The sequence below is a fragment of the Ailuropoda melanoleuca genome, chromosome 3 (assembly GCF_002007445.2).
Source record: "Ailuropoda melanoleuca isolate Jingjing chromosome 3, ASM200744v2, whole genome shotgun sequence".
Taxonomy (NCBI): Eukaryota; Metazoa; Chordata; class Mammalia; order Carnivora; family Ursidae; genus Ailuropoda; species Ailuropoda melanoleuca.
In genome coordinates, this window is record NC_048220.1 from 86,888,609 (window position 1) to 86,907,735 (window position 19,127).

Sequence of the window (19,127 nt, forward strand, 5' to 3'; positions counted from 1 at the left end):
GTGGAGGTGAAGGTGCTGGACGTGCAGAAGCGGCGAGTGCCCAACAAGCATTATGTGAGTGCCGCGCACGCCCCCTCGAGTCCGTGCCCCGCCGGGGGCGACCGAGAGCCCCCGGGCTCTGAAAACTTCCGAACCGTCTGCTCTCTCCCCACCCTCCCCTTTCTCTCCCCCCTCGGCCCTGCTGCTGCGTGCCCCGGTCTCTCCCAGCTCCTCCCCCTCCCCCTCCTCTCTTTTGCCCGGTTCTCCTCCCCTCTTTCCCGTCCTCCCGCCTCGCCCCCCTGCTCGCCCCTCTGCAGCTCCTCGCCTCCTTTCCGTCTCCCCCTTGTCCCCCCCCCCACTCCTCCTGCCCATCTGTGGAAAAGTCTGGCCCCAGCCAGTGTAAGGGACAGAGAGACAGAAAGAGGGGGAGGGGGAAAAGAGACAGAGAGAGAAGCTCCTGTTCTCTGGCCGCCTGCCCTGTTCCTCCTTGTCCAGAGACACCCAGACCCTCAGTGCCTAGCCACAGGTAGCCCCTCTAGGGATCGCCAAGTTTGGCTCCGTCCTTTTGGAGGATCCGGCCGGAGCCGTCTCTGAGAATGGATCCTTTCAGTGCCTGCACCGTGAAAAGGTTAAAAAAAAAAAAAAAAGTCCCTGCCCTCTTTCTCCAATAACTTCTGTTTAAAAATGTAGGAAAGTTTTCTCCTGGTACCTCCCTCTGTAAAATGAGAATCTTGTTTAGAGCTGGTGAGGACTTGAGAAAATGGGCCAGTAGCCTCATTTTGCAGATGGGAAGGCTGAGGCTCAAAGAAGCTGCAGGTTCTAGAACATGGAGCTGCATTCAGGCCTTCCCTGCCTCTGGAAGGTGTGCCAGGGCAGGCGGTGACCCCCAGATGGGGAATGGATTCTGCAGCAGTCTAGGACCTGGATCTGGGCTCAAGGGGCCCTGGGACCACCTCAGAGGTTTTGGGTGGAGGGGTAATGGGTCTGTGGGAGGTTGGGCCCAGGTAGGGCCTTGGGGAGGCCTTCTTACTGGAGGGAAGGGGGCTATGGTGTCTCTGGTGGTGAGAAGGGGGCAGTGGCAGCGCCTAGCTGCAGAGAAGTTAACCAGGAAGGAAAAAAGAGCAAGAGGGAGGGAAAAAATCCTAACAAAGAAGTGTAGAACAATGAATAGCAAAGGGCGTTGGCTGGCTAAACTCAGCTCCTTGGCCTCCCTGCAAGTCTTCTCTGGATCTATTTTCCTAAGAGGCTCTTTCTTATAAAACAGATCTACATGCCCTCCCTGAATAGCCTGTTAAATCCTGAAAGGAGATAGCCAGGAATCCACTCTGTACTCTCCGCGAGAAAGGGTGTGCTGTGTGAGTCTGTATTGTTATTGGCTGGGCAGCCAGTTATTCAGCCCTTAGCCAGGCGGTGGGAAGCTATTTCCTGGACCTGTGGCATCTTTAAATAGAGTGAAGTTTCCCTTGATTCCAGAGCGGAGCTGAATTGTCCTTTTTTTTTTTTTTTTTTTTGTTCACTTGTTTCAAATGCTTCCAAATCTTGATTTCTTGTTTGAGCTTGTTGAGTGTGTAACTGAGTTGCCTTTTTGGTATGAAGACAGTTTTCACCAACATGGCAACCAGAAGAAATCTAAAATTCTCCATGCTCCCACCCCATCCTCCCACCCAATCCGTGAGCTGGCTGAACGAGAATAAATGCAGCCACACTAACTGGGCGTCACCATCCACTCTCCCTCTCCTGTCCGCTCCCAGCGCATGCATATGAGGCAGAGGTTCTTGAGCCCATTTGACAGATGAGGAGACTAAGGCTCAGAAAAGTGAGGTCCTAGGCCTGAGGTCACAGACACGGGCAGAGCAAAGATGTCAGTCCAAGTCTGTGGGACCCCAAAAAGTGGTGTTCCACCTAGAGCCCACCACTTCCTAGATCCCATAGTTTCATAGTTTCCTTAAACACAGTCCCCTTAAGAACCGGGAGGCCTGCCTTCATTTGTGACCCCCCTGCGGCTTTTCATTCTCTGCTTAGTCAAATCCATCCCCGTCAGCTTTCTGAAGGTTCTGCAGCTTTTAAGGGGCATCTTGCTTAGCTTTCCATCACTTTTTAGGGCCCCTTGGAGACAAGTTAAAATACAGATTTGGGTTCAAATTTTGGCCTCCACTTGGTGGCTGTGTAGCCTGTCTGAGACTCGGTTTTCTCATCTGTACCTGGGGGATGATGGTGCCCACTTCCTAGGGGGAGGGACCACGTGACACCGGGGCTGGCGTGTTGTAGCTGTTAGAGCCTGCCTCCCTGCTCGATGGTGTCCATGTCACTCTGATTGGGAATGTGCCAAAGTCATGTGTGGAGGGATTTCACCAAAAACTTATTTTTCTGCATGTGGGTTTAGTCACTGTTGTGACTCAAGAGGGCCTCCTCCCTTGTATCCAGGCTCTTGGGTTCATCAGATGAAGAGGCGCGATGGGTTAAACTGAAGCCTGAGGCATCCGTAGGAACAGGACAGATGTAGTGCCATGATGGCAGGGGACCTGAACCCACCAGGAACTACCGGCGCCTCCCTCTCCTGTTCTCAAGACATGTCTACCCCATCACTCTGGAAGAAATGGGCACAGAGGCTGCTATTGGTATGGGCCTAGCCTTGCATCCCATTTGGTATATCCTCCTCTCTGAACCTGACCCAGCCACCCTGAAGAGAAAGCATGGCAAGGGGAGTTGGACAATCCTGAGCTCTGCCATTTCCTGCTGTGTGACCTTAGGCTGGTCGATTTATCTCTCTGAACTCCATCTTCTATAATCTGCAAGTTGTAAATGCTGTTCCTTCCCTCTGGGGCAGAATTTCTCAACCTCAACACCGTTGACAATTTGAGCCAGATCCTTCTTTGTTGGGGGAGGGACGGTCCTGAGTATTGTTATGTTTAGCAACATCTCTGGCTTCTACCCACTAGGTGCCAGTAGCGTCCCCCTCCCAAATTGTGACAACCCAAAATATCCCCAGACATGTCCCCCAGGAGTTTAAAACCACACTGCCCTACCCCCCACACCCTGCCTCAACCACTGTGTCAGAATATACAAATCAGTTACAGAGAATTCTGTTAGCCATGCCCCCTCGTTTTCCACCACCCCTCTCCCCATTTGCAGCTACCTTGGCCACCACTGTTCATCACTCAGTTGCCTTAGAAGGAACAGGTCACAGGTACTGTGGATGTCGTGGAGAACTGCGCCTGAGCTTTGGGCAGGGTCACCTGTTCCACCTGAAATGACATCTCTGTGATCAGGGCAGCATCCTCTCCATGCCCAGCCCCACCCTCCTTCACTTCTGGGCACAGGCAATCATCAGTGGGCCCGGGGGCAGAGCCACAGGCCAGGTCTGGAGAAATGCAGGGGCAGAAGCTCCCAGGACCTTTGAGATCCCAGCAGTTGGGCGGGGATTATTATGGATGATATCAACAATATTGTGATTTGGAGAGACTCCCCTAGAGCTGCCCCCCTCTGTCAGAGGCAGGGAGATTGAAGGTTCAGGGAGCTACCCCCCTTCTGTGCTACCACCTTTCCTTCCCCAGAGCGCAGGGCTTTCGGAATGAATGGAAAGGGGCTTTCTTTAGAAGGTGATGCCCTGGGGAGACTCTCCCTGGCTGGGTGGTCTTCTAGCTTGAGGGGAGGAGGTGTTCCCTGGAGGTTTTGCAGGATCACCCCATTTCCTGCAGTGCAATGGAGTATACAGAAACCTTGTGTTCAGAAGAGAGTCCCTGTCTGAAGGAGCCAAGAGATGCTGGCTTGCTCTGTCTTGAAATCTTTAGATGTTAAGAGAAGCAAGATGGTGGTGGCAGCAGTTGTAGCAGCAGTCATTGTGACCGCTGAAATTCAGTCAGTTGTTGTGGGCCAGGCACTGGATTAGGCTCTCTGTTTAATTAGTCATCACAACACTATTTCAAATATACAAATGCATAAAATGAAATAACTCTCCACCATGCAGCTCTGTCAGATCTTCATATTTGGCTATGTTTCAGATCATTATTTTTGGTTTTTAAGAAACATAGCAGATGCAAAACCCCTATGTACCCTCCCTAACTCTCCCCCTCCCCAAAATGAACCGGTGTCCTGCATTTGGTGTTTGTCATCCCCATGTACTTTTTAAAAATAGACTATTAGAGGGGCGGCTGGGTGGCTCAGTCAGTTAAGCATCTGCCTTCGGCTCAGGTCATGATCCTGGGGTCCTGGGATCGAGCTCTGCATCAGGCTCCTTGCTCAGTGGGGAGTCTGCTTCTTCCTCTCCCTCTGCTCCTCCCCCCTGCTCATGCTCTCTCTCTCTCAAATAAATAAAATCTTTTTTTAAAAAATAGACTATTAGATCTCTTAGGATTTTCTTCCTCTCACAGCTTTATTGAGGTATAATTTACAAGCCATAAAAGTCACTCATTTTAAGTGTATGGTTTGCTGATTGTTTTAGTGAATTTATAAAGCTGCGTGACCACCACTACAATCCAGTTTTATAACATTTGCATCACCCCCAAAAAAATCCCTGGGACTTGTCTGCGATCAGGCCCCTTCCTGCCCCAGCCCTATGCACCTTTCAGTGTTTTTACCTTTTTAACACTGCCCCAAATCTTTCATTGAATGTTTTAAAACTATATAAAAACATTGCCCTTTTGAGATCTGTGCTGATACGTGTGTCCCCGGTTCATTTTAACTGCTGTTTAATACTCCATTTGAATAGACCACTCTTTCTTCTAGCCCGTGTTGGGAACTTCTGGGGTGTCCCAGCAGTTCAGGTCTGCACAACTGCTTCCTGCACGTGTACCTGAGGTGGGGTCGCTGGGTCTAGGGGCTCGTGCATTGTCACCTTGTACATTTATCTCTCCTGGAGCAGTGTCTGTGCCTCCCTTTGCTGTGTGTCCTTGCCAATACCGCGAATGGTCGGATTTTGTCGTTTTAGCCAGTCCACTGAGTGCAGAATAGGATCGCGCAGTGGCGTTCGCCTCTCCCTGCTCGCTCGCTGGTTGAGCATCTTTTCCTGCCTCCATCAGCCATTGACATTTCTTCTTCTGTGAATTACCTGTTGTATCTTTTGCCCCTTTCTCAGTATATTGAATTATTTGTCTTCTAGTAATTGGTACGATTTCTTTATACAGGCAAGATTCTAATCTTTCTAGTAGTTACCTTAGTGTTCCCACTGTCCCCTTGAGACTGGAGGCTCAGAGAGGGGAAGGTGTGTACCTGAGATCACACAGCTAGGAGTGGCAGCCTGGGGACTGAGCCAGATGGATATGTGGTGTGGGCCAGGTGGCAGCACTATGATCCCACCCCTATGCCAGATGACCTTGGGTGTGTCACCTACCTTCTGGTCCCCGGTTGCCCCCTCCTGGCCCTTCCCTCCTCTCACTGCTCCCTCAGCCTGGAGGGATGCAGCACAGGCAGCTGCCAGCCGTCATCATTCTCGCCCCAGGAAGCTCTGAATTGATTGCGCCCCTGGAGTGATGGGGTGGCAGATCCAATGCCACCAGCCTTGAAACCTCCCTTCTCCATTTGCCAGGTTCTAAGAGCCTGGGGGTCACTGTTCTGAGCTGTTGAGTTTTGTAGGGTAGATCACACCCTAATTAGGTATTACTAGCATTCTCGTCTCAGTCTATAGGAGGCCTCTGGCTGGCGAGCTCAGTGGTCTGGAACAAGGTGTGAGCCTGCCACCCAAATTAGCTGCATTCTGTGTCCAGCCACCAGTTACGTGGCACCCCTTCTTTTGCAGACACATGCAGGGCAGGGCAGCAAACTTGGGTGTTGGAGATAAACATGGCCTTGGCTGACGCAACCGCCAGCCTTAGTTTCTGCATCTGTGGAATGAGTACAGTGTCTTCCTCCTAAGGGGAAGTCGTCGTTGTGTGCTTTGCGGATAATGTATACACTCGATCTATACTCCGTGCCTTCTGCCAGAGGGATAAATGCCAGCTACTAGCACGTTTCTTTCATGATGAAAAGACCTGGCTTTGAGTCCTTCTGAAGCACTTTTGGGCTGGGTGACCTTGTAGACGAGCTACCTGCAGGTCTATAAAGTGAGGGCAGGAGGATGTAATAGTACTTATCTACAAGTATAGGGCAATTGTGAAGAATAACTCGTGTCGCACAATATTCAGCCTGACGCATCCTGTATAAAAGGCACTTAATCAATGGTAGTAGTCATGAAAAATAATGTTGACAATAATAATAGCCGGGATCCAAATCTGTGTCTCTTCCTGCCTGCTGCTGCGAGGCTGCTGTGTTCTCCATGCTTTTTCATTCGATAGGCATATATGGGGTGCCAGCTCCAGACTGGACACCCTGCAGCTGCCAGCATAGGCCCTTGAGCAAGACTGAGCCTTCCAATCCACTCTGGAGGTGGGTGCTTGTCATGCGCCCTGGCCGTGTCTCAGAGAAGTCGTGCATTAGGTAGGCATTAAGGCCCCTCAAGTATGTTGTTGTTGTTGTTGGTTTTTAATGGCTGTTGCTTTCTTCTGGTTAAAAAACATTGGACCTTATCAGTTGCATTGCACCATCCTGATCCCTCTGGCCCCTGGATACAAGGAGATCCCAGCTTGCTCCTTACACTCGGGGCCTCTGCAGTTGGCCCAAGATCAAGGCGGATGGAGCTATCGTATCTTCAGATCACTTACACGTCACTTTAGTTCAGACTTTGAATCTGTGTCACTTCATGCTTCTGGTGAGCACAGAAAGTACACCAGACAGTCTGGGTTCAAATCCCTGCTCTGCCACCTACCAGTAGTATGACGTCAGAGAAATGACGTATCCTCCCTGCACCTCTATAAAATGGGCATAGTAACAGTTCCAATGTCCTAGGACTGATGGGGGGATTAAATGGGCCCAGCATATAGTCAGGGCTCCATCGTTCTGAACTATATTAGGAACGTACAAACATAGTAACGTTTATGATAGTAAGAAGTCTGTAACCACTTAGACGCCCATCAGTGGAGAACAAGATAAATAAAATGTACTATATCCACATGCGAGGATACCATCAAGATGGTAAAAATGTATTCTGTCTTCTGTCATGGGAATATTAAACAGTAAAAGCTGCTTGCAAAACAACACGCTAGGGCTGATTCCCACCTGATTACAAATGAAGGATGAAAATATGTGTCTGTGTAAGCACAGAAATATAGCTGATAAAATATGTCACTTTTTTTTTTGCTCGTCTGTGCTTTTCTGTTTTCCAAATGTTCTGCAGTGAACACATATTCCTGTTTTTAGTGAAAATTTAAAAAAAAACAGCAAATGCTCATTTTCAAAAAGAAGCCGTGCCAAGCTGTGGGTGGCTCCAGCCAGGTTCCCACATCCTGCTGCCCCGTCCTGTCCCGAAGCAGTGGGATTCTCCAGCTCCTCAGAGAGCCTGTCCTCCCGAGGTAGGCGTTGGCCTCCGATCCTCTTCCCCCACTCCCGCTGCAGAGGGGGAGGTCTCTGCATGTGGCTTTCCAGTGCGAGAGCCCACGGAGTGGAAAGAAATGAGTTTAAAATACCTCGAGGGAAGGCCCGAGCAGATGCTTTTCCAAGTTCAAATGCTGCTTGCTCAGCGGGTCCAGATTCTCCTCCCCCAACGCCCGCAGCTGAGGAGGGTTGGAAAGAATGGCAGGCCTGAGTTCCGTGCTCTGCGCCGAGGTCATAGGGCACGAGAAGGGTCATCCAGATGAGACTTATGCCCCTCACCCTGCTCCCTGGGTGTTCTGGATTCACTGTTAGCCCACCCGCAGGTGCCCGGGGGTCAGCATGGTGTCCAGTTGGCTGTCACACTACCAGAAAAGTACTAGGGGACCGCACCATTCATGGTACTTCTGAATATCTAGGATACTCATATCCTGATTGCAAATGGGATATGCTTTCTCCCTGGGAGAACGGGCTGTGGTCTTGGTTTGCATGACTCAGTTTTCTCCTTCCCCTTGGAGATGAAGGCCAGCTGTGGGTCACTGCGGCTGCAAGCAGGAGAGCCATTGGCTGAGTAGCCTGTCAGCCTGGTGGGTGCAGGCAGTGAGTCGTGGGCACCCATCGCTGGCCATAGGAGAGATGAGGCTTAGTAAGAAGGCCATGTGGCTGGAGGGTTGTGAGTGTGGCTTCCGCACTCAGAGACCGAGTTCTAGTCTGATCCTGTCATTCACTCGCTGTTGGCGCTGAGCCTTCTCTTCTGGGAAGTGAGTGGCTTTGGTGGCTTTGCAAATTAAAGGAGCTTTTGTGCAGAATGCCTGAGGACAGTGCTGCTGGGACAGTTGTCCTTGGAGCTTCCCAGCCTGGGGTAATGCCCAGAAACTGGGGCCCTATGGTACCTTCCTTGCAGCCCTTGTCAGCAGGGTTAGCCAGACGCTGGGTGGAGCAGGCCTCGCTGCCCCCTGCCGTGACACGGAGACTGGCTGATGTAATAGGGCTCAGGAAGCTGTGTCTCACAGTGGGGCCGGGTGGGCAGGGGTTAGTGTGGCTCATTCCTCTGATCCAGCCTTTGTCACATGTCCTTCGTTCCTCCGCCCCCTTCTCCAAACTCTGGGGTGTTTTCCTCCCGTACTTGCTGGCTCCGATGCAAACCTCCAGGCAGGCGGTGAGCCCAGGGCCTTCTTCAGGAGGTGAAGGGAAAAGGGACCTAGTGGCGCATCTCTTGTGTGCCGGTGGGCAGAGCTCCACCCCCTGCTTCTGCAGGCCTGTTTCAGGCCATCCCAGGGCTTAGGATTGCCAGATTTACCAAATTTAACAGGATGCCCAGTGAAATTGGAATTTCAGATACACATGTGATATTTAGGACATACTTCGACTACAAAATTATTCATTGTTTATTTGAAATTCGGATTTTACCAGGCACCCTGTACTTTGGTAATTCTACAAAAACCACCACTTTCAAAACAAAAAACAAACAAACAAAAAAAACTAAGAAGGCTTTGGACTTCATAATAGTGACAGTGTTTGTTGAGAATTCACTGAGCAAATATAAATCCCTCCAGGAGCCAGGCACTTGGAAGTGCAGGGACGATCTACAGACACACAGACCAGGAATTCAGACTTCAGTGAGGCCAGTATCCTAAGAGAGACAGGCAGACAGGGTGTTTCTGAGCTGGTCTGGAACTTGGGGGGATAAGCGGAATCCTGTGCACTTGGGTTCTGGGGAAGTTGAACATGGACAGAGCAGCATGGAGGAGGTGACCCGAGGCTGATCACAAAGCCAGGGAGGGATGCTGCAAGTGGAGAAAGGGAAGGAGATTTCAGGCAAAGAACAGGAAGGCAGAGAAGCGGAAACCCGGGTATGTGGTGCGTTTGAAAGAAGCAGGAGAGATTTGAGTGATGGAGATGAAGCCTGACAGGTGGGGGCCGGAAGGACCCAAGGGCTCCTGAGTGGGCCAACAGCCACATAAGAATAGAAGGTACGAGCCCCGCCCTCAAGAGGGGCACAGCACTAGTATACACAGGCCAGGGCCAGGGCTCGGGCCCAGAGGGGTCTAGGAGGAAGTAACTGGAATAGTTGGGGAGCTGATACCCAGGGGCCCTCCTGTGGGCTGGATGGGTAGAAAGGCCTTCCACAGGAGAAGGGAGGGGGCAGAGCACAGACAAGAACGTGGGAGGCTGCAGGGAGAGAGCACCTGTCCACAGGAGGGCTGTAGGTAGAACACGAAGATGAAGTCGGGCGGGAGGGCCAGGAGGGGAATACTAGAAGGGACTGTGAGCGCCAGTAGGAATTCCGAAGTTTGGGAAGGATTAAATAAGTCCAGACTTGTTTTGTTCTCAAGCCTTAATAATAATTTTTTATCCTTATTATGGAATGGGTGTTACGTATCTGAGTCTTCTTACGTGCTCAAGGCTATTCATGCTTTATATCACTGAATCCACTCAGCACCTCCGGGAGATGCAAGTAACAGACACGAACCTGGCTAACTTAGGCTGTAGGGAATGTATGGCAAGATTGCTCTGGCAGAAGGGGGTGGGGGCTGGCCAGCTGGAGCCACCCCGGGAGGAGGAGCTGCCAGGGGACATCAGAGCATCACCAGAGGCAGGCAGCTGCTCCATCCCTCAGTCCTTTGGCCACTCGAGTCCAGTTCCAGGAAGAGAGAGTCCGACTGGCCCAGCCAGATCACCTGACCATCCTTTGGCCAGGCAAGGGCCAGATATTGGGATAGATAGTTCCCCTGAATTGCAAGTAGCGGGAGAGAGAGTCATTGGAGGGGATTCAGGGTACTGTTCCTGGAGGAAGGGGCAGGTGGAAACAATTGATGTCTGCTATGTGGGTACTGTTATTAGCCCATTTCACAAATGTGGAAACTGAGGCTTGGGAAGGTGGGATAGTTTGCCCAGGATCACGCTCAGCTCGGTGCCTATCATTGACTATAAGGGTATAGTCATTTCTCTCCCCAGAGATGAAGGGAAGCATTGCCTTAAAGCACATAAGGATAATATTTTCTGTTCTGCTTAATTAAGCAGAATTGCATAGACCCCCTGCCCACCGCATTGGCAAAGAAAGCTAGAAACCCACGCAGTGGCGTCACCATTTCCTCCTCCCCAGCCAAGGTGTGAATCAGCAGCCTTTGGCTTCGGGCCACCCTTGGCTGGCAGTCTGTTGCACAGATGTGGGTTTATTGTCTGCCCTGGGCCAAGCCTGGCCCCAAGCTGGAGAGAGGCTAAGATAGCCAGGCAGCCTTTGTGCCCATGGAGATCACCATCTGTTTGGAACACATCATCACAGCTTTAGGGCCGTGATGGGGCCTGGCGTGGGGCTGTGGGACCAGGAAGGGGTCTGAGGCCTGGGCGGCCCCTTCCTCACTGGGACAGAGAGGTGTGCTCCGGAGGCGGAAGACTGACTAGCAGAGGAGTTCTCAATGCGGGTAGAATTCAGAGAGTCCTGAACTTGGAAGGGGAAAAGTTCATCTTTATTTTCATCAACCTCTGACCCTAATTTAGCAATGCCTTCCATTGTGAATGAAGGCAGCAACCCTCAGTGATATTAGTGGTACCGGGGACTCCATCACCCGTAGAAATTTCCCTCTGTTGCTGGAGGGGAGAGGAGTGGGCAATGGGCATTAAGGAGGGCACTTGATGTAATGAGCACTGGGTGTTATATGCAACTGATGAATCACTGAACTCTGCCCCTGAAACTAATAATACAGTATATGTTACCTAAATTGAATTTAAATAAAAAATTAAAGGGGCACCTGGGTGGTACAGTCGTTAAGCATCTGCCTTTGGCTCAGGGCGTGATCCCGGCATTCTGGAATCGAGCCCCGCATCGAGCTCCCTGCTCTGCTGGGAAGCCTGCTTCTTCCTCTCCCACTCCCCCTGCTTGTGTTCCCTCTCTCTCTGGCTGTCTCTCACTGTCAAATAAATAAAATCTTTAAAAAAAAAAAAAAAGAAATCCCCCTCTATTTTCATATCACCTTACAGCTGTTGCATGGATCCCAAAGATCATTTGTCATCTGCTAGTAGTAAGTAGATGATTTACTAGTTCAGAATTGTGGTGTTTCAACCTACTGCTAGATTTCATTATTACGTTAATAGAAGGGTACGTATGTTCACCATTTTGTTTTTTGAAACATTTTTATTAGAATTCAGTATAATCTTTCATTTGGAATCCTGCATGCTTTATTTTATTTTAAATCATTCTGAGAAGTGGCCCATAGGTTTTGTGAGATTGTCAAAGGGGTCTGTGGCACAAAAAAAAAAAAAAAAAAGAGAGAGAGAGAGAGAAAGACAAAGACTTCTGGGTAGAAGTTTCCAACTTTGGGTTTGGAAGAGAGGTGGCATGGGTTTGACCAGCTCTGCTGGTTACCAGCTGTGTGACCTGGTAGTAAGCATCTTAACTTCTCTGTGCCTCAGTTTCTTCATCTATAAAAATGAGAGTAAGAATAGTACCTACGGTGGGTGGGTCATTTCACGTAAAGGGTTTAGAGCAGAGCCGAGCATTTGAAAATGCTGGGTAGTTACCCATTAGTATTATCTTTACCATCATCCTTATCACCATTACTAGCCATGATAAGCACCTCACAATGATAGGACTCAGGTGTTCTGGCATGATCACACATCCAGAAACATCCTCTAAATGGACTAGCCCGGGGTGCACCCCTGTGATTTAAAACACTTTTCCCGGAAGATTTATATATTTGGATATTTAGCAGTGCGGTAATGAAAACCCTGTTGAAAATAACCGTGATGTTTCTCATTGGAGGTGGGATTAGATAAATGATCCATGGCCTTCAGTGGACTATTAAGGGTCTTCTAAAAATGGTTTTTTCAAAGGATTTTTTAATGAATGGGAAATGCTCCCCATATAATGTAAGTGAAAAAGACAAGTTATTTATACAATGTGATCTTGATTTCAGAAAGTACTTCAGCGTATGGAAAAAGGTCTAGGGAAGAGCCCAAAACATCGTTTCTGGTGGTGGAAATGTGGACAGTTTTAAGACCTCAGACTTTGCCATCAGCTGGCTTAGTGCCAGCTGGACGGAACTGGCTACTTGACCTCCCTCGGCCTTATTTGTTCCATCCGCTGCAGAGTGGAAGCGGCGATAGAGTGCAGCCTCGTAGGAAGTACCTCGAGACTGTTGGGTGCTGTGAGGAGTTATGGTCTGTTTTATACTGTATTACGTTTTTGTGTATTATCCCACGTTTCTCCAGAAGGGAGAGAACAGTGTAGTATGGTGGAAGCAGGAAGGCTCCCGGGAGGGAGAAGGAGGGGAGCCTGCTCCCCTTGCTGTCTTTTTTCCTATCTCATGGTCTTATATGTGAAGCATAAGAAGCCAGCAGAAAAGTCCACATAGGAGCTCAAATTGAGGCTGGGCGGAATAGTCTCTCCCAGATGAGGAGCCCAGCAGGGCGTGGGCACGGGGTTGGCCAAGGGTACGCTCAGAACCTGACCAGTAAGAATCGCATACGGTTTTTGCAGGAAAAGGGGTTCCTTGGCTGTACAAAGCTTGGAACCCCCTTCTGCAGCTGCCCTACTTTACTGGTGCAGGAATCCCTCTCCCTTTATGACACCTTTCATAGGTGGCTGTCCCGAGGGTCTGAGAGCTCAGTCCTTCCACATTCTCATCAAGTTCTTTCCTCCTCCATGGCCCCAAGCCCAGTAGGACGAGATGAGGCTGGACTTAGGGGTAGGGGCAGCTGTTGGGGAGTATCCTAGATTAGTTTGCCTCTTTTTTGCCTGTCACCCAGCCGGGGCACCCAGCTTTGCTGCAGAACCTCCCAGTGGACCAGCCGCATTGCAGTGCCTGTATGTGGAGGCTAGTCGTCTGTTGAGATGTCTTCTTTTCTCCCACTAGCTCTGAGTCCTTCATAGTCCAGAGCCTGACTCAGAACAGGTGCCAAGTGTGTTCCTTGAATGAAGCCATGACTGCCTAGGCCCCCTCAATTCCAAGGTCCCGTGATTCTAGGGTGAGGGACACTGACATCGTTGAGCTGACACAGATTCCTCGTGATGACCTCCTGTTGGCACCAGACCGAGCATTGTGTCATAGTTGTTAAGGCACACACTTTGAAGGCAGCCAGACCTGGATGCGAATCTTAGATGTGTCACTTTCTAGTTATGCAATTTTGGGTGGGTTACTTAACTTCTCAGAACCTCCGTATCTTCTTCATTTATAAATGGAAGACTCATCCCAGTACATGACACGTAGTAAACACTCACGAGAAAAGTAACTAATTCTTAGTCTCGTCCACTGGAAGCAGAAGGAATCCTCCAGCCCTCTGGGATGCTATCAGGTTGAACCATATGAAATTGTCAATTTTTTACCCATACAAATAAGTTTCACTTGGTTCACCCTGATGATCTGGATTTGATTTTGGCCTCAGGAATCCCATGTGCTTACATGGAAGGAGGTTAATGTCCACCGCTAGACCAAGCGTCTTACAGACATTAGCCCAATTATACATTTCAACAGCCCTGAGAGACAGGAAATACTATTGTTAGCATCCCTGTTTTACAGCTGGGGAAAATGAAGCTGCCAGGTAGCTTGCTCGAGGACATGGTATGGCCAGGATTGGAACCCATGTCTGTCAAACTCAGAGTCTGTGAGGTTGGCACTGTTGCTGTCTTGAGGCTGGGCTGCCTGTTCTGTGTGGCGTGGCCTCGCCTCGTGGCTGGGAGATTCCCGGCCTTCTCTGGGACCCCCTGGCCCAGCAGCTGGCAGCTGCAGCCTGAGACTCCCTGGGAGGCTCTTTGGAACCCCACATTTCTGACCCTCGTTTAGACGGTCTCAGCTTCTAGAGTTTTCTGCTACAGTGTCTTTGGCTTTGGTTGGGGGACTGGAGGGTGACAGGAATGATTTGTGTCAGTTATCCTTCCAAATTATGGGAGTGTTCTTCCTGAGCCCTCCTGTTCATTTGTTGAATCCAGGGCCTGGTATCTAGACTCTGGATCCGGGCCCAGTGTCCTCTGGTCCAGCTCTTGTCCACAGCATCACCAAGGCAGAGCCAAAATGGCTGCTAGAGGCAGGAGGTCAGATAGGGAGTTGTTGCAGAAACTCAGGCTGGTGACTGTGTTGGTCTGGACTAAATAAGGCCATTGGCTTCTCCAGACTCAATTACCCCATCTGTAAAATGGGGGTGACAATAAGTCCTGCCTTGTTAGGGAATAAGGACCCGTAGCATGGCCAGGAGGAAGGAAGTGCTCATTAAATGTGAATTGGTGGTGGTGTTCTGCTGTTTTTCATTAAGAGGGAACCACTGAGAGACTCTAACGAGGAGGGGAATCCAGTCAGATGCTGTGTTCTAGAAATACCCTGCTGGGGTGAGCAGAGAGGCAGGAGGACCTTGCAGGAACAGCCACTGGCATCCAAAGTGAGGTGGCCTGGACCTGAGCTAAGCCTGTGTGGTGGAGGAGATAGCCAATAAGGAGGCAACATGACCAACAGGGAAGGGAGGACCCAGGACAAGAGCTGGCTGCGGGACTCCTTGCCCTGTCCTGTCTCCTACACCTTTCTGGCCACCCTTGCTCCCACCTCCTCTACTGAGCTCCCTCCCATCTTGGAGGTCTCAGGTCCATTTGACCTTGTTTTAGAAGGTCCCAGACTTCCAGGGTCCTCTGATCTCTGCCTGCTGGGATCAAAAATAGCCAGGCTTCTGGGGCGCCTGGGTGGCACAGCGGTTGAGCGTCTGCCTTCAGCTCAGGGCGTGATCCCGGCGTTGTGGGATCGAGTCCCGCATCGGGCTCCTCGGCTGTGAGCCTGCTTCTTCTCTCCCACTCCCCCTGCTTGTGTTCCCTCTCTCGCTGGCTGTCTCTATCTCTGTCAAATAAATAAATAAAATCTTAAAAAAAAAAAAAAAAAGAATAGCCAGGCTTCTGCATACATTTCATTGTCTTTGTGCCCACTGACTCTAGGTTGGGGGAGAAGTAACAGTGACCATTCTTTATTGAGTAGCTACTATGTACCTGGCGCTGTGCTTGGAGCTTTGCATGCATTGAATTTTCTGATTCTTACCATCACCCCATGAGGTAGGCACCACCATTACCTCCATTTTGCAGATGGAGAAGCAGGCTGAGCTAGGACTTGCCCAGGCCCATGCAGCTAGGAAATCACAGGGCCAAGGTTTGAACACAGGCAGTGGGAGGGGCTGGCTAGGGTCAAACTCTGATGTTTTAACAAGCACCCCCAAGCGTACGGTGCAACCAGGTTTGAGAAGCTGTCAGGGACAGTCAGCGTGGTTGGGGCCACGCACTGGTTCATGAGCTCATTTCATCTATACATTAGAGAGGACCTGCTGCTCGCAGCGCTGTCTTTGGCTTCCCATGTGTGGCCTCGTTTACTTTTCAGAATGGAGCGTTGTTGCCCAAAGTCACCTGGCTAGTAAGTGGTCGAGGCAGGATTCTCCTCCGCTGTTCTTGGGAGCCAGGGGAAGTGAACACAGCTGCTTATGGTTCACGTGACTCACTTTTCACCTGGTCTTCCTGGTTAGGAATGGGCATTCTGAAATAAAACAAATCCGGGTTCAAATCCCGGCATCTGTAACCAGCTGCATGGCTTTGGGCCAGTGACCTAACCTGTCTGAATGTCAGTTTCCTCTGCTGTGAAATGGGCTGGAGAGCAGGGTTCACTCCATAGGGTTTCCTGACAGCAGAGTGCTGGGGATTTAGTAAGTGGTCATTAGGTGTTGGTCCTCATTCAGAAAACTCCTACTCAAGATCCAGAGCAGTTGTTTTTTTTTAATCTGGAGAGCTTAAGCTCCCCCTGCAGAATGAGTCCTCATCCTCTCTATGCCCCTACAGTGGCTAGGGAGTGCTTCTTAAGGGGTCTGTGGCCGTGAGAGGTTTCTACTAATGTCTTCTCTCTTGAGACCCCCCATGTGCCAGGCACTGTGCTGGACCCTTTAGGTAAGAGCTGAGACCCATCTGACCACATATACTGAGCTTTTCCCACCTGGGGTTTAGATCCAGGCTCTGTCGCATGGTGGCTCTGCGACCTTGGGTCAGCCAGTTACCCTTTGTTAGTCTCCAGATCTCACGACATAACATAAATGAAGTACTTGGCCTAGTCCCTGATCAGCCCAATAAGTGTGGCCCTTTTTGATTGTTTTTCATTAGCTGGGCAGCTTTAGCCCTACTGTCAGTATGCCTTGCACATAGTGGGTGCTCCTGTTGGCTGCCCAGTTCTCTCTAGACAGCCCTGTTCACACAGGAGAAGCCCCAGCTTAAAATCTCTCAGCTGTTTCCTGCATGGCCCCGGGCTGCTCTGAGGCCTGGCAGCCGTGGAGATCCCCACAAGCCCTAAGTGCCTGTCCTGGAGGCTTTCCTAGAAAGCCAGCCTTCAGGTTGGTTTCAGCAAGCCTGGCTCCAGCTGCCAGCACCTCTGCTTGCCATTGGAAAGTTCCCCGTGCTGCTTCGGGCCAGATGTGTGCGAGGACGTGTGTTGGCAGCCGAGGCCCGGGCTGGAGCTGCGCACCCGGACCAGCGAGTGTTTCCACCAGTTCCGTGTCTCAGTCGAGAAGAATTGAGGTAGCGTGGCCAGCTTGGAAGTGGTTCCTGCTGCCCACCATCTGGATGAGACTCTGGCAGTGACGGAAAGAGAGGCTCCCAGGGTGGGCAGCTCTGTGTGTGGGCACGCAAGGAGGGGGCAGTTGATGGGGCTTCACAGCATGACATTCCTGACTTTTCCTTTCAACATAGCTTCCCTCGAAAGAGTGGAGTTGGCCCCGGGGAGACAGGCTGTCTGAGCCTCCAATGCCTCACCTCTGTAATGGGGTTATCAGTGTCACGCAGTGTGCCAAGCACCTGTCACGCGTTAGTTCCTGTCATCCTTAGCCAACCTTAAAAAGTGGATACTATTCTCTCCATTTTCCAGATGAGAAAGTGGAGGCTCGGAGCCATGCGTTGACTTAAAAAGTCATGCAGCAGCTTCAAGCCAGAGAGCCAAGATTCATACCCGGGTACTCTAAAGCCAGTGCCCATCTGATTTTTAATAACATTAAGGAGTGATTGATGTGAGTGTATTTATTATTTTTAAATTTTAGTTGTGTGCAGTAAAATTCCCTTTTTTGGTATAGCATTCTGAGTTTTTATGCATGTGTGGGTTCTCGTGACCACCACCACAGACAGGATACAGAACACTTCCATCTCCCGTCCCCGCCCCCGCCCCACAGAGAATTCCCTCAGGCTGACCTGACTCTTGAATGCAGTGGGATGATGCTTCCCCTTGTAGTTGAACTTGCTCCTGTGGTGTTCTCTTTCTCTCTGTCGCCTGTTGTGAGAAGCCTGGGGCTGAGATGTGGACTTCTCCTCCAGGGCGGGCCCCATGCCTGCATTCTCCTCTGTCACAAAGCTGGTTCTGTTTCTAGTACCCTTGGCAGTTGAGCTCTCCATTCAGCCATTTCAAGAGCATTGTTACTCTCCAGACACAGAGAGCCTTGAGTGAGGTCACCTTGATTTATGACTGTGTGGCCCTGTCTTGGCTTTTTGTCTCTCTGCCTGCCTGTCTGTCCGTTTGCCTTTTTAGTCTTTCACCAGACATTTCCCAAGAGCCTAATGTCACCAGGCAGTGGCAGAACCATGGTGCCCCAGACAGATGTGGCCCCTGCCCCTTCAGGGCTCCCAGGGGAGAGGGGGTGACAGAACAGCACATCAGAGGCATGTGTACGGAGAGAAGGCAGCCCCAGTCACTGTGGGAACCCAGAGAATGGGAACAGAGCCAGATCTGGGGTCTCCAAAGGCTTCCCAAGCTGACATATGAGAAATAAAGAGGTGCTAGCCAAGCAAAGGTAGAGATGTTCCTGCCAAAGGCTGTGGCACGTGCAGGACCAGGAGGCAAGGGAGAGCCTGGCTGGGTCAGAACGGGAGGAGGCCCCCTAAGCCCCACAGCATGCTGTTGTTGCCTTCCTTGACAAGGTGGAAAACTCCAGAGGGACAGGGGCTTCTGTCTCCTTCATGGCCATAGCTCTAGCCCTTGGAAGGGAGTCTGGTACACAGTAGGCACTCTGTCTTATTTGCTGAATGCATGAGTGGGTGAATGAACTCAAGTGTTTGAAGCAGAGGAGAGAGACACAAAGAGATTTTCACTTGAGAGAGAGCGCTCCTCTGCCCCGCCTCCCAGCCTGGCCCCCCTCTGCCCACAGGGAGTCAGAGACCCCCGGCTCCATCTGCGCAGCCACAGCGTACCTAGAGGACACGGAGCGGTGTGAACAGAGTCCTAAGCCAGAACCCTTACTTGCAGCCGGTGCCTCCAGCGCTTGTCTTTGGGCCCTTTCCAAGCATTCACTTAATTGAAAAGATTGAGGAAAAAAGGGAAATTGGCAGCCGGCCACCCCCAGTGCGTCACTTAGCTGTGGAGCCCGATCTTGGTGCTTCCTGACGCTGATGTGAGGACGGGAAAGTTCTGGCCCGGGGCCAGGACACCTGAGGCCTGGCCTTGGGAAGCTAGGAGGACACGGGACCTCAGAGGCTGAAGGGGCTGGGATTCAGTCTGATGTCACCTGCTCTTCCCAGCTGTGTGACCTCAGGAGGCCACGTCACCACTCTGGGCCTGGGTTTCCTCCTCTGCCCCCACCCTCCTGGCCTGCAGCTGCTGAGGATTGCACACTGTTCATGAAGCACTCAGCACAGGGCCGGGGTGCAGCAGCACCGCCCCCAACACGGTCAGTGATCTTGTCTTGGGCCCCCACTCACCCTGGTCCCACCCCACCGTGACACCCTGCCATCGCCTCCTGGGTCTCTGGGGCATCGCGAC

At 51.0% G+C, this 19,127-nt stretch overlaps 1 protein-coding gene across 1 annotated transcript in view; it reads left to right on the forward strand.

Annotated features, from left to right (window-relative positions):
* SH3PXD2B (SH3 and PX domains 2B) overlaps positions 1 to 19,127 on the forward strand; it is a 102,339-nt gene that overhangs the window by 1,964 nt on the left and 81,248 nt on the right. The window contains exon 2 of the mRNA XM_011221931.3: positions 7 to 54. Within this exon, the coding sequence (XP_011220233.1) occupies positions 7 to 54 (48 nt within the window). The remainder of the gene's footprint in view (positions 1 to 6; positions 55 to 19,127) is intronic.